We start from the raw sequence: 15978 nt of genomic DNA on the forward strand, positions 1-15978 counted from the left end.
CAACTCACAGGGCAAGCACTGAACAATATATATATACATATATATATATACATATACAGTGTTCGACAAAAATATACATTTGCTCGCCCGGGGCGAGTGGATTTAACATCGTGGCGAGCTCCTATTGGCCCAAGCAGCACACGTTTGGTACTAGGTGGCGAGTAGATTTTTTTGTGTGGCGAGTAGATTTTTTGGTGATTTGTCGACCACTGTACATATATATATATATACACATGTAGTGGTATCAGTACCGTGTTAGCCGAGCTTCAATAATCAAAAAATAAATAGATGATACCGTTCTGTGGCTAACTAAATGCTTTTATTTGTGCGAGCTTTCGAGATACACTGATCTCTTCTTCCGGCGATGTTACAATGAATGAAGCAAAAGGTATACTTAAAAACAGTGTCTCTTGGAATGTTATCTGTGCTGTTCCTTCCCCCGGTGTGGATGTGTTTTATGGCTAGAGGTGTCAAAAGGTTACTGAAAGCAAGTGAAGAAAGAGTGTGTATGTGTATCAGTGTGAATAAAAATGAATGGAGAGCCCACAGTATATACAGTGCTTTACACAAGGTGTGTGTGGAGTGGGAGTGGATATAAATGGTGTGGGTGGGTGTGGAAATGTGAGAGTTTGTAGCACAACTAAAAGTGTGTGTGGATACTTAGTGGTCCCTATTGGTGTGTAGGGATGGAAGAACAAGGAGTATGTGTGAGAGACAGCTGTGTGTGCATACATATACCACTGCTAAGTGTCCCGAACAGTTGCATAAATTTGTATTCATGCAACCGTCTCTCTTTCGGGGTTTTAAGATTACCTTTGAGTATGGCAACCCTCAGATCGTTCATCTTATGGCCAGAGTCACGACACGAGGTTCTTCCAGCAATGTCGTGTACCTCATCATGTGCATGAAATGCCCAGGGGGCTGCTACTACATAGGTGAGACAGGGCAGGGGCTAAACAAGAGAATGAACCTGCATCGCCACAGCATCACACGCGGTACAAGAGACAGTCATGTTGGCGAACATTTCTCTGACTCTGGCCATAAGATGAACGATCTGAGGGTTGCCATACTCAAAGGTAATCTTAAAACCCCGAAAGAGAGACGGTTGCATGAATACAAATTTATGCAACTGTTCGGGACACTTAGCAGTGGCCTAAACAGAGATCGAAATTTTATGAGTCATTACTGACACTAGTGAACTCTCGTCCCATGAGCGCTAAAAGGCCATGTCTGTACATACTGTGCTATATGTATGCACACACAGCTGTCTCTCACACATACTAATACTCCTTGTTCTTCCATCCCTACACACCAATAGGGACCACTAAGTATCCACACACACTTTTAGTTGTGCTACAAACTCTCACATTTCCACACCCACCCACACCATTTATATCCACTCCCACTCCACACACACCTTGTGTAAAGCACTGTATATACTGTGGGCTCTCCATTCATTTTTATTCACACTGATACACATACACACTCTTTCTTCACTTGCTTTCAGTAACCATTTAACACCTCCAGCCATAAAACACATTCACACCGGGGGAAGGAACAACACAGATAACATTCCAAGAGACACCGTTTTTAAGTATACCTTTTGCTTCATTCATTGTAACATCGCCGGAAGAAGAGATCAGTGTATCTCGAAAGCTCGCACAAATAAAAGCATTTCGTTAGCCACAGAACGGTATCATCTATTTATTTTTTGATTATATATATATATGTGTATATATATATATATATATATACACACACACAGACACATATACAGCCGTCTGTCCAATAGGAATGCTCCGTCTCCTGCTCCGGTCACGTGGTTCCCCGGCGGCTCACAAACACAATACCTGCTCCGGTGCTGTGGAAGGGAATCCTGCAGCTCCCCTGCCGGCTGAAGACACCTCCGATGCTGCATCGCCACAGAACCGCTGCTGCTGGTCCTAGATGTCTTCGGAAAGGTAAGAAATAAGATTATTTCCAGCTGCCCTGATATTACCCGACGCCGAGCCCACTTCTCAGTTGCCGGGTCCGGGTAATGTCCGGATAGCTGGAAATGTGCCGGGTAAAGCCGGGTACTCGGTACACCCCTACTCCTCAGCCTAGCTGTTGCAACAATGTTGCGACCCCTTGCGGGTTTCTTGGCTTCAGCCAGTTGCCTTGACAAACCCCGTGCCTTTTTACCAGGATGGACTGCTCCCCCTCCATTTGCCAGGTAGTATTGTCCCAGTTAATTTCCCATCAGCCCAGACGGCTGTCTTTTAGTACCAGCAGCCATTTCTCCTATCCTGGTAAAGTTACTGATTGTTACCTATCCCTATATCTTGCATTTAGCCCACTTCCCTCATAGCTCCCCTTCCCCTCCATTACTCTCATGTCCCGGTGTTCCCTCAGTACTTTCCCCCCCTTTAATTGGTATGTTGTTTCCCCAAATAAAGACTTCAGCAAGTAAGATGGTTCCCATGCTCGATATATGGGATTGAGTTAACCTGGCAGTCCCTACTCATCTATCAGGGTGGGCTTGGGCCAGAACAGTAACTGTTGTGTTGCAATATCTGACAAACAACTATGATCGCGGCTATTAGGAGTTATCAGCTTCCTAAAAATTGTTAAGGGCACGATAGGCAGAACTATGAATTCAACTGGTGTCGATAACTCAGAATAGGCTCATCATATTATCCTCTCAAACGTTGGCCTACAGAACCTGCATACTGCTCTGGATGAACTTCAGTGAGCTGTAAGGACACTGTGACCTCCTCTTTCTACTCTTCCTCATATGCAACATCAATGGAGTTTTCTACCTGAGCAGATGGGTGTCTGTGCAATGGTCCTTTAGAAAAGTAAAAAAAAATATGTTCAAATAGAGAAATCACTTCTTGGGGTACATGTAACAAAATTGGTATAGGTTGTGTGTGAATAAACATACATTTCTTATAAATCTTAGATTACATTACGTAAATAAGATGATTATATTACATGACATGTAAAATCATGTTAATGATATAACAGTTTTTTTCTGTGGTATACTGTAATAGGCAATTATTAACATTATTATGGAGATACAATAGAAAAAGGATTACTTTATACTTCTTGTTGCATGTCTGTAATGTCCACATAATCATATGCATTGCAATCAGGGTTTAAACGGTACTACCCAGGTTGTCTGATGTTCAGTATACTGTATTATACAAGTTGTTTGTTTGAACTTACCATATTGCTCCTCAGGAATATCCTGTGTCCACCATTTTTGGGAGGCCTACAACCTGAACAGTCGAGATGACTTCCATCATTCTCTTTCCATATGTGGACAGTTTGCGCTTTGTCATTGGTCCGCCTCCTGGGCGCCTGGTCTCTGTAGCATGGTCAGCAAGCCTTTTCATAATTTGCACTTGCTGTATAACCACCTTTTCTTTAAAATATCAACTCTGCGCACAGTATTACCATTACCATTAAAATGATGAAGAATTTGGTGCCACATTCTAGTACTCTGCTGTGCTTGTTTTGTTGCACACTTCTAATAGTTTTGGATAGTTATTCACCATCAAATTAATTGGGATCAACAATTCAGCATCTGTAAATGTTATGCTCCTAAGCCTAGAGGCTGTAGCAGCAGTAGAGATGGACACCTCCTCAGCCATGTTAATACCGTAACAATAAACTTGTTTCCAACTTTCTTGTGCTGTGTATATTTGACATTTAACGTGCACATTGTTGTAACGTTTAGATAATGTGTTACCCAGCTAGAACGTGGTAGTGTGTCAATTGGAACGCAAGTACTGTATAATTTTTTCTAATGTAAATTGGATTAGTTATCACACTATTAACATTTCTGATACTGCATTTATCCATACGCAGTTTTTGCATAACATTAGCTTAGAGGATACGCGTTAAACCCAGGCAAAATAACGGCAATTATTTATTTAGGCAACGTCACATTATTTTCCCCGATTTAACAGAGTTTAGTGCATCTTGCCCACTTTAACCTATCCCTAGAACGTGTGTGCACTGTACCTGCTAAAAGGAGGCTGCATGCAGCAGTGGGGCTCTTAGTGCTGACCTTTCAGAAACTCGAGAGCAAAAAGGTATACGATTGCGAGATCAGAGCGAGAACTAATGCACCGACATGTCTAATCTAGGAGTTGTAACATAATTGAGGTCTGCTACTACATACTTCCACATCTCTGTAAACATAGTCTGATGAGAATGCCAGCCAGGGTCGCCACGAATAGTAAGAAAATCAGAAAGCACAAAGATGACTTGCTACTTTCCCGGCTTATTTGTATGTAGTAGCCCAACAATGTTAAAACTTGTAAAAAAGTTCCCAAGAACTAGAGTAATTACTTTTTTTCTTTAGCAAGAATCTGCTATGAGGTCTACGAAGGTAATGTCTTGATTTTATGCTCATGTTTTCCAAAGCAAGGTCAGCGCTGAGGATATTGTATTGTGGGAACAGATAAAAGAAAAATAGCTGGAGTAATTAAAATGTAATCTTATTTTCTTGATGCTTCCCGCATTAAAAAAAAATATATATGTTTTTAAACAGCTTACCAAATAAACATATAATGTTAACATAATATAACAATTCTTACACATGTCCGATTTAAAATGCCTCAGACCATAGAACACACGGCAGTCCTAAAAATATATAGGTGACTCTGAAATATGAGCACTACTTCTGTAACCCTAAATAGTAAGATACTTCTATAAATGAATATGAATGAATCAATCAACTAGCAACAACAGATGGATTACCAAAGCCCCAATAATTGCAAGCATCTCTGAGCACTGTTATAACACCTAACTGAAAGGGGGGGGGGGGAGAAAGCTTAACGTGAGATCTACCAATTAAGCAGACTTGATAAAAGTATATTGCATTGCACAATAATGGCTTGTGTTTATATATTTCCTTGTATACATATAGACTACAGAGATACTTCACAAGTGCACATGATTCAGCCACCTTTGCGGTGTTATTGTGTTAGCAAATGTCTGGTACACTTATCTGCATAAAAGCATCCAAACAGGAGAAAGGAATAATAATATGTACTGTATTACACAATTTTGAATGTCATCTTGCATTTTTATTTCGGAGACTGTAAAGCAGTATCCAAGGCTATAGAGAAGGCCAGTGACCAGAAGGACTTGAAATCATGACATGGACACATATATTGTACCAAGTCCACTGCCATGTAGGGATTTTTAGCTGTTCGTGATTTACTCCTGTCTCTTGCGTATGCAGATTCAGGTGTGTTACATGTGAAAAAATCGACACAAGATGTCCAGGGAGTTGTGGTACAGTATGTGTTTCCTCCCCCCCTCCCCCTTTTCTTTACAATTAGGTACACTTATTGTTGGACCTAAGGATTTATTATTATCTGGAGAATACGTTAGGCGATGAAGAACTTGAAAGCTGTGTTGTGTTTTTATTCATTCATTTTTAAAGATCTAACATTGCAAACTTCATGAAGTATGAAGCTATTTTACAGCTTTGGGGTTTTTGCAGATAGTGCAAGATAAATGCAGGTTATAATTAATAAATGTGAGCTTTCCGATGACTGCAATTAACAACTTTATTTTACATTGCATTCAGAATAGGTAGATAAAACGCTCATGTAGTTGCATACACACGGCATGTGAATATTTAACATGCTGTTAAAAGCGTAAGCCAGTGAGGGCCAATTTAGGTAATGCAGTAATGTGCTATAAAATGGGGTTAAGATAAAAAGGATGTAAAAATACATATTTACTAAGATTCCAAAGGCATGTGGCCACGTTTGTCATACCCAGTGACGGCCACCTAACATATTAAGTCTTGGAAAGGAGTTAGGGGAAGATAGTTGAAAGTGTGTAGGCTATATACTCTGGAAGATGGATATTAATTGTGAAAGAAACAATAATTGGGAATGGGCAGTGAAGCGACTTGAGATAAAATTAATGACTTGAGCGTCAAAGGGATGAACGGAGCCACAAGAAGTCTAGTAGGTATGTCAAGTCAGTGAGGGTTATGTATCAAAATCTCAAAACTCCAGAAACACCATTGCACCAGATTTATCCAAGTGTAAGGATACAATGCAATTTTCTGCTTTGGTAAGTGTGGCTCAATTTATTTTCCCCCAGTTTTGACAAAATCTCACAACTGGGAGATCTATATATACTGCATCTCACTGTGTGTATTAAGTATTTGTCGCAATGGGAGAGTATATGAGAAGGAAAACAAAAATAGTAATTAAGAGAAAGGATAGCAGAAAAAAAACCTGTGCTACCCCAAAAAATAGGTTAGATGTACTAGTAGAGCCCATCAGTCCATGCACCGAATGTGAGGTTGGTCAGCCTCTGCGAATGAAAAGCTGTGAGCGCGTTCTGCTAAACAAGGATCCTAAAGCAAAGAAGTGAATGTTAGATCGAAACTGCAGAATGCAGAGGATTACAGCGAGTTAGGCCTGTAATACAGTGCGCGTGTGGGCTACCATGCTCGCGTCAATGATAATTGCCTGTGTAAGCCTGACGTTGCTATAGTTGAGATGCGCACACGGCCGTGAGCGTTGGCGCGGCAGATGAGGAAATAGAAGACATGTGTAATTCCGTGCTGTTGCCGCACCACGTGACTCAGTGAGCCAATCACAGTGCGGCTAAAAGCTGTAACATCATAGCCACGCCTCCTAGCCGCGAGCGTCACCGCTTGCCCTATAGACACTAAACGCACGCGCCACGCCTCGCGCGCACTATATTACAAGCCTTACAAAGATAAAAGCAGTTAATAAACATTCTCATTGTAAAAACAGAACCCAACTTCATTATTGGAGGAAAAAATAAGTTACATCGGCAAAAATTATTTTCTTTTGCCTCCACTTCCTATTTCTCACTGACCAATTAATATTTAAATTATTTGCTTAAGTGCAGATGAATTAAAGGCACTAATCACTTTAACCAGTTCAGAGAAACGGACATACATGCTTAAGATTTCGTTTGTCATCATGATCTAATAATACCAATTTAATCTGTAAGCATATTTATACTAGTAAAAATGTGTGAACTTTTCATTTTTTACCATGGAGTCATTGCACGGGACGAATTCTGTATGTACATATATTATATACAGTGTATTAAATGTAGCGAAGGAAAAAATAAATGTTATACAAAATATGTTCTCTAACAAGAGTACTGCCCTACAGATGTGGCACGTTTTATCGTTCCCGGCACTGGGGCAAGCTGCGCAAACACGTCTTCCCTGGTGCCGGAGGATAATCGCTGTGCGGGGTCCGATCGGGAAGCATGGACCTTCCCTCCGCAGCAACGTCGTGGCACAGGAGACAGCAAGTTCTGCTACATCTGTAGCTTACATGCAAGTAGCTCTAATTGGAACTCAAGGGTGGGGGGGAAAAAAATGCAATTAGCAAATTCAACATGAAGCGAGTACTTCTTAAAAGCAGCTGTACAAGTTTGGAGTCCCCTGTGGAGATGAATGTGATGGGTTAACCAAATGCAAAACTGGAACAGCAGAATACATTGGAATCTATGAATCCTTCCAATTGTGGAGCAAAACTAGAGTGGACAGGCATTTGCAGGGATTACAGCGCTTTCCGTGTATACTGTGTTTGCACCAGCTCGCAATTGGGAGTGCGCTAATAAAAGTTAAAGAGTTGTTACCAGGTGCACGCCTGGAGAAAAAAAAATCCAATGCAGCCAACTGTTTTCTAAGATACTACATAGATCACTAGGAGTTTCACATTGATTTGTTTTGCTTAAAGCTGCAGTTCAGTCTTTTTTTTTTTTTTTAATTTATTTTTTTACTTCAATAGTTTCATGTGGGCAATCTCTACTTACCTAAAGAACTGCATAGCTGCAGGTCAATTCGTTCTCCATGTATTGATCGGCGAAATTTGGTGACATCATTAGAGCTGGCATATGTTTTTCTTCTGCTTCTGTCACTCAGTGGAAGCTCATGAATATTCATGAGCACTCCTGCACTGACATGTGCTAGAGGGAGGGCAGGGCTGACAAAGGGGTGTGCCAGAGCTTGTGACAGGACATGATGGGGCAGTGCCTTAGCAAATGGTTGTTAAAATAGAATACAAGAAAATTGGTCTTTCAAAGTTGTTTTTTTAAAAACAGAAAATGCTAAAAGTATTTTTTCTTACTGCAGAACTGATTTATTAAGAAAAACACACATGCAGGATATTGACTGAACTGCAGCTTTAATATCCTGGTTTGTGCTAACAAGCAATGTGAACCGTTATGAAGTGGAAATGAAGGAACTTTCCTTGTAAGATGGCTTAGAATTTCATAGAGAGAAATCTCGTACATGTCCTTCCTGCTGTGAAGTGGTTAGCACATAAAAGGATATTATTAATATATATTTTAAGGTTCTCAAACTCTGGTTATTATAGAAATATGAATGGCAGTGTCTTGTATATTTTTGGTACATTCAGTTGTGTAACATGGCAAAGAGGTAAAAACATTTTTTTTTTTTACATTTAGACAAATTCATATTGAAATGAAATAAACATACTTACGGCTATCATAACATATATTTCCAAGAGCACGTCCTGTTTGCAGCAACACCTCTTGATCCTTACAGTTTAAAAGCTGCACTAGTGGGGGGATTAGACCGGCTTCCACACACGGTATACGCATTAACTCTGCAAGCAATTACACATATTAAGAGTCAATGTTTACCTGTGAATTAATTGCATATGGTCTACAAAAATAATCTCTCCCAAAAGTAAACAATGCCCAGAAAACTAGTATGGAGTTTAGGAGCTACAGGACATTTTTCACTTATTTAATTTTTTATTTAAGTGGTATCTCTTGAGACTAGAGTATAAGTATATAACTTTGATAAAGGAACATGTGTTTGAGAGGTCTAGGTGGACTTTGTAGGGGCAATCATTCCTAAGACCAAAGAGAACTAATTCCAGTGACATATTTAAGGGGTCTCATCTGGGTAATTGATATCCTTTTTACCCAAATCTGACACCTGGTATTTATATATATATTTTTTTAACAGACTTGGGAGGGGTTGATTTTCTATAGCTGCTCCCTGTTGTGGGAGGTCACGGTGTTCAGCAAGAGCTAGTGCAGCCAGAGCCCCCTCCCCTTAACTTTATTGGCTCTCTGATAAGCATGGTAGAATAAGGGTAAAAAAACCTACAGTACTTGATTGACAAACTTCCCAATTCAGAGGCCCTAAGAAATTCAACTGGACGACTATGTGGGATGGCACCCTTAAGGGAGAACGTCACCACGGAATCAGAGAGGACTTCCCAGCTTGTGGGTCAAAGCCAATCTCTGTAGGGGCCTCCCCTTATTTATTCAGCAATGGGCCACCAAACCGTAAAACCTCCCCTAATTTTCCTAAAAATGCTGAAATGTCACATATTGTAAAGTGATAAGAGGGGTTTGAGAGGACAACCCCACTTAGAACACCCAAAACCTGCTAAAATAAACGTCTTAATTCTCTTTTGCAGCTGCCTTGGAAAATAAACAAAAGTTTAGAGAAGGGTGGAGGCATATTTGTGGGTTTTAACCTTTCGTGAGTTTGGGGAACCATGTGACGCCTCTCTGGTAAAGTTTACCCTGAGGTCATTTTGTTTGACTATCCTTTCCCCCCTTAAGTAGACTTAAAATTAGGCAACATCCAGTGAAATAACGTCCTGACATACAGTAACTCTGACATAATTTGACATGTAATAGGCTATAGTTGACATCCTATGAATATTTAACAGGCCCTAGACCAACAAAATGTCGGTGTGAATTGACAGATAAAGATTTCAGAGAAATACAACATGTATGTCTTTATAATGAATGGTATGCCAACTGAATGTATGACACGGCAAATACATTTAAAAAGGGAACTAAAAAGATCTAAAAGGCAACAGAAAATATGACAAAGAAAGTAATCTAGGAAAATAAAACCAAAATGAATTGAAACATACTGACAAATGAGTTGCAAAGCGGAAGATGTTCCAGCAGTTAGAGTTCTCTGGGAAAACCTCACCATTTTTTGCTATTTCTGCGATGATGTGAGCTACTTTTGCTGTGCATGAAGATTGTGAATTCAAGAGACTTGCAAAGACCAGAAGAATCCCACTCTTCTGAATAAGTTCGCTGGTCTCTGCATCTGTAAGAATGAACAAATATTCAGGTTCATGTATTCGGGTTTATGTATTCAGAAACATTAAAACTTATACTTTCAAAATTGACAGGCTTTTAGGATGGAGGTAGAACTGGTAAGTTATTTAATGAAAATATATAATTGTTTTCCAGAAGTTACAAAGTGTAATCAAGCACTTAATATTGTGTGAGTGTGTAACTCACTATTAACTGGTAGAGAGACCTGCCACAAACTGCAATTCTAAACAGTGCAACACAGGCCTCTCTGGCAGCAAGATACCTCATTTGCTCCAAGGAGTAAGATTTGGGTAGCTGTACGTGTACAGAGAAACTCGGTGGAATTATACGGCACATTACGTTCATTTTCAATGTGGGGTTTCCCTCAAACAGGAACTGTACTGTTAACATACATTCTGTCTGTGAAAGGTGCAGGATATGGAAAGAGAAGTACAGCAGGAGTAGTGGCATTAGCATATTGCCGTTAAGGCCCGGGCCATAGAGGGGTGTGGAGATCCAAGCCGCGCTGACGCTGAGGCTCGCCTGCTGAAATCTGCGCGATTTCATGCCCATGCAGGCGAGCCAGCGGGCGCGAACGGAGGTGGGGGGAGACTGAGGGAGACGGGGCAGTGACGTCGCTGGGCCAATCGCCCGCGACGCACTGACGTCGACATCACGGCGCCGTGACGTTGACACTGCTGTGCTGTGATTGGAGGTTTTCAGCCGACAGCGCGCTGAAAAACAGCTTGGCGCTCGGCTGAAACCTCCAACTTGTCAGCACGCCTGCGGACGCCCGCGTGAGCCCCCTCTCAAGGCATCCTCATTGAGGATGCAAGGGCTCAGCGCGGAGCGTCCGCACGGCTCAGCACGGCCTCTCCTTCTATGGACTCGGCCTAATGAGTCACACCTTACTTGCACAACTAAATAACCAATTACCTGGGCAAGGGGAAAAAAAAGTCAAGGAAAAAGGTCACTCGTTCAATCTTAATACCCACATGAAACTTCCCTTCTGAGCACACAGACCCCCCTTAATTCGCACAAAACCGTACTACCTCTGTCAACCAGCCTGAAATGACGTCTCCTTTTCACTGAGCCACGCGCTGGAATGTGGGTAGTGTGTCTTTCACTCACCGCCGGAGCATTGAATCTAGCGCCCCACAATGCCTTGCGCTAAAAGCCTCCAAACAGCCGCTTCAGGCGCAAGGGATTGTTGGGCGCTAGATTCAAAGCTCTGGTGGCGAGTGACGCACGCTGCCTGCACACATGGTCCAATGGCGAGGCTGCATTTTTCCATAGTGTGCCCTAAATTTCCACTTGTACCAGATGAGGGGATGAAGGGATAGAGATATATATATATATCTTTTTTTATTTGGACTAATAATTGATGTAATAGGACAAGCTTTTGAGAGTTTTCCTCTCTTCCTCAGGTCAAGCAATACTGATATACAAAGGTTTCTACAACTTAGACAGGGATTTTAAAAGAAAATAAAAGGAAGAATAAAGAACAGAGAGGCGCTGGAGAGGTGTTAAAACAGAGATTAAAAAAGGTATCACCTAATACTGAAGAACTCATTTATTCTGCACTATCGCAACTGGATTAACACGGCTATTCCCGTTATATATATACACACACACACACACACGTGTCACAAACTACCACGAACTACCACGAACTACCAAAATGAAAAACAATGATAAAGTCCTACATACTATCATAATAACATAAATAAAACATGCTCATTGGGTTTTAAAATGCTTATAACTGCCACTTTTATCACAATTAAGACTATGCAAATAAAAAAACAAAAGTGCTGTTCAAAGACATGTACCCAATACAAAATATATTTGTTTGTTCCAAAATGTTGTTTGCATTTTTCTTGGTGCATGTGCATTAGTATCACCACTGACAATAAGTCATATATATTTTCTCGAAAAAGGCTTACTGGTCCTATACATTTTTTTTTTAGATGTCCTTCAGATGTTACATGGCAGTGGTTAAATAAGTACAGTGCTGACAAATTAACTCTGTATACAAATGTAAAAGCAAAATATACACAAATACTAGAAGACCCAAAACTATGCACGCTCTCTCTTATAAAAAGGGATAGGGCCCTCTCCTCTCATATTTATTTTACGTGTGCCAGACTGCAGCCCCTCTTATCCACCTTGAGGGGATCAGGATGGAGGCAACAACCCAGCCTCCTAGTAACTGCCCCAAATTCTCTCTGCTCTGGGAGATCGGAGGAGTCCTATGGACCCCTTTTGATCCTAACTATATATTTGTATGGATAAAACTCATACATACTGTATGTAATGCAGTTTTTACAACTTGCCAGCACTTTTTACTTAACAGAAATCATATTCAACTTTAGAATATCAAAATCAGTGAACAGCTTCCTTTTTAGCTGCAATACATACAGCAGAATTACAATGAACCAAACACCAAGATATATCCTTGTCCAGTATGACACTCCGCTAGTGATCTTCACATATTCAGAGATCAATTCACAAAGGTTGGTTAGAAATTATTTATTTTTGTGTAATCATAGTTTACAGATTATATTTCCTGGTGCTACAGGCCATCAGCACAGGGACCATCCCATCACACAACCATTTTTGTGTAGCATCTAACCTTTTCCGCCTCAAACTGTAGGGTCTCGGACTACGTACAACCTGCATCTTAAGTTAACAGCAAGAACAGAGTGACAACAGTGAGAGAGCAGCTTTGAGTTCCATACATTCCAAGGGTCATGCTACAGCAACAGGATATTTAGGACATATTTACATATGTACAAAGGACTAATCTCATCAGCTGGGATCCATTCTTGACTTTCAGGGGCGTGCCGGCGTCCAAAAACCAGCAGTGAAATAGTTTCCCACAACTGAGCAATTTCCAAAACAACAACTGCTTCCTCCTGAAAGACTTTGAAATGCAACTATGAAAACAATCATATCTGTAAACCTATCAAAACATGCTGTATTGGAAGGTTGATAAACTGGGTGAAAGTATTCCAAAGTATTTATTTGTGTAAACATTAACATTTTGGTCCTGTACTGGACCTTTGTCAAGGTAAACATACATTTGCCTGCATGTCACCATTACCTGTGCTGATATAGTTGACTCCAGCAGCTGATATTGTGATTCGTGAGTGTGCCTTCCACGCCACTTATAATTGTGAGTGGGTGCATATCAAGTATTCATTTAATCAAGAATATAATTTTGGATTACTATGATGTAACGGCAAAATAAAACTAAATTAATGATAAAACAGGGTTGTTCATTAAATACAATGATTCATTTCTACCTGCCAAAAAAATAAGAATATTCAGCTGGATAGAACTAATAAATGTATTTATTTCAACTTGATTGAACATGTTTGCTGTGCGGGAGTTGGATACACACTAAGCTGCTTACTAATTTAGCTCAATATGCAGATTCATTTTGGCAGGGTCAAACAAGGACACGCTGTAAAGTCAAACAGAACACTCGGATGGGAAATTGTGTTTTAATTATTTTGAGGCGAAAGCAGCAGAATAAATAAAGCAGACTACCAAGTCAATGGATATGAATTTATAAAACAGGTAAATACAAATAAAAGGTGTGACGCTTTGTACGTGGTGTAGTGTGACATGCACAGAACATAAAGCAAATGACCAAGACAACCACACGTTGAACTGTGCTTTTATCTATGTTAAACATCATCCATCATTTGCAGTACATACCCATGTTCCCAATTATTTTGTACAGAAATAACAGCTTGTACTACTGATTTTACCAGCACTCACAGTTTAAAAATTTAGGCAAGATGGAGACCTTGTGCTCGCTCTATTAATTCAAATCAAATTAATGAGCAATGGTGTAGCCAGCAAAAATGTTCCTCAACGCAAGAAAAATGTTCAACAAAAATACATATGTAATCCAACTTATTGCCACTTCAAAAACATTAAAAAAAAAATTAAAAAACAGAAAAGACTACAGCCGAAGCCACTTCCCTGCTGCCTGGAGCATTCCCCGTGGTCATTTCTCCCCCAGCAATTGGCAGCTGGGAAAGTTAATTTGACTACAACTGTAACATAATGCTGTCTTACATTCACTTCCTGGAACATAAATGGTAGTGATTGAGTGGCAGATAGACAAATGTGATGTATTCCCAGTGACTCCTCCAGTTCTATCTGTAGGCCTCGTCCCCACTGTTCGCGGCAGCGCGTTACTGCGTGCGCGGCAGGAACAGGTAAGGCCTTCTATGGGGCTGGCCCCAGTCACTACCTGTGCGCGCCTGCAGAAAGTGTGATGTGTGACCACATTTTGAGAAGTCCAAAAAATGGACTACTGGGGGGGCGGCGGCCGAGCAATGGCCACGTCACGGCGGCGGTTCAGCCAGTGAGGGCGAACCAGCCTTGTGACATCATGAACGTGCCCCGGCCACGTTACCCTACACTGCCCCTCCTCCCCCATCGCAATCTTGTCTTTGCTCTCCCTGCTCTTCTCTGGACATGTGTCCCATCGCAAACCCTAGACCACAGATCATGGCTGCAACTCGTGCAAGCGCCGGCAGGCACTCCGGCACGGGTGTGCACGTAGTGACTGGGGCGTAGCATAACTCTAGGAATGGGCTGCAGAAATGATCTGCTGGCTAGTCTCATTTCTTTCCTGTGTGCTCATTTGCATGTAATTTCCCAGAATCCCTTGCTGCAGTGGAAGCACTGTATGCTAGGACATAATGGTGAAAGGCGGGGTTGCAGACCTGTCTGAGACATGTGATAGTGCTCACACGTGATAGTTTAATTTGCTGTACACTGTACCGTGAAGGGGTTTTGTCACTTTATTACCCAACATTACTTTTTTAAGGTGTTGGAAACATGTCACAGCTTCAAATGGCAGAGCCAGAATAACAAGCCTCACACTGATGAGAACCAAAAGGTTGAAACAGCTGTCTGGCTTGGCTTCTCTGCTTTTTGGCTATGATCAAGTGTGTGGTCTGTCCTTCCAAGGATGGCCCATGTAAAAATACATTTGATTCAATGGTCAAAATGGCTGAGAAGCTGATCTAATAAGCCCAGGCATTTTTAGTTTGTTACACCCCAAGGATGGTAAACCTGGCAGGGTTCATTGGTTGCTGCAACTTTGGGTTGTGATGTGCCTGCATCACAAGAGCAGGGGTGCACAAAGTGGGGGGCGGGAGAATTTCCAAGGGGGATGCGGCGGCTAGAGGTCCCGCGCTCTACTCCAAGGCATTTAAATTAAATGCTGACACACACACACGGAATTCACAGTTACTATACATATAAGTGCAAATAGGTAAAACAGGGGGTGTCTCCCACGCACGCGCATTCTTACTCAAACTTCTTTGGGTTTTGTCACTGAAATTGTGTTTTGATTTTTAATTAAAACCATCACCATCACAAATACAATTTCTGTGACAAAACACAAAGAAGTTTCACTTAAAATGCGCGTGCTAAGCGTACACACACTTTCTTGCTTGCTGTCACCTACCACATTCTCACCTTCCTCTCATCTCCCATATTTTTCTAAATCTGTGCTCTCAACCAGACATCACCCTTCAAAAGTGCTGCCAACACACACACACACACACACACACACACACACACACACACACACACACACACACACACTAATCTTTACCCCATACACCCGCCTCCTAATCTACCCCACACACATTCACCTCCTGGTTTGTCCTCACACGTGGCTAATTTGTAACTCCACACCTAGCTCACTCCTAATCTGTCCCTTCCCCACACATTCCGCCTTCTAATCCGTAGCCTCATTTTCCCCCTTTCAATAGACATCTCCTTCCTAATTTACCTTTCCCAAACAGATTATCGTCTAAAGGAGCAGTTCCCAAAGGC

General features: G+C 41.2%; 1 protein-coding gene across 5 annotated transcripts in view; it reads right to left on the reverse strand.

Annotated features, from left to right (window-relative positions):
- Positions 1-15978, reverse strand: part of RAP1GDS1 (Rap1 GTPase-GDP dissociation stimulator 1) — a 139597-nt gene that overhangs the window by 68455 nt on the left and 55164 nt on the right. For 4 of the 5 annotated variants that reach the window (XM_075609671.1, XM_075609661.1, XM_075609685.1 and 1 more), the window contains exons 3-4: positions 9998-10120; positions 8514-8639 (exon numbers count right to left, since the gene is read on the reverse strand). In XM_075609671.1, the coding sequence (XP_075465786.1) occupies positions 8514-8639; positions 9998-10120 (249 nt within the window). Of the gene's footprint in view, positions 1-8513; positions 8640-9935; positions 10121-15978 lie in introns of those variants that run through there. The other variant, XM_075609694.1, reaches the window with a different exon arrangement.

This window comes from Ascaphus truei, chromosome 1, assembly GCF_040206685.1.
Source record: "Ascaphus truei isolate aAscTru1 chromosome 1, aAscTru1.hap1, whole genome shotgun sequence".
Lineage (NCBI taxonomy): Eukaryota > Metazoa > Chordata > Amphibia > Anura > Ascaphidae > Ascaphus > Ascaphus truei.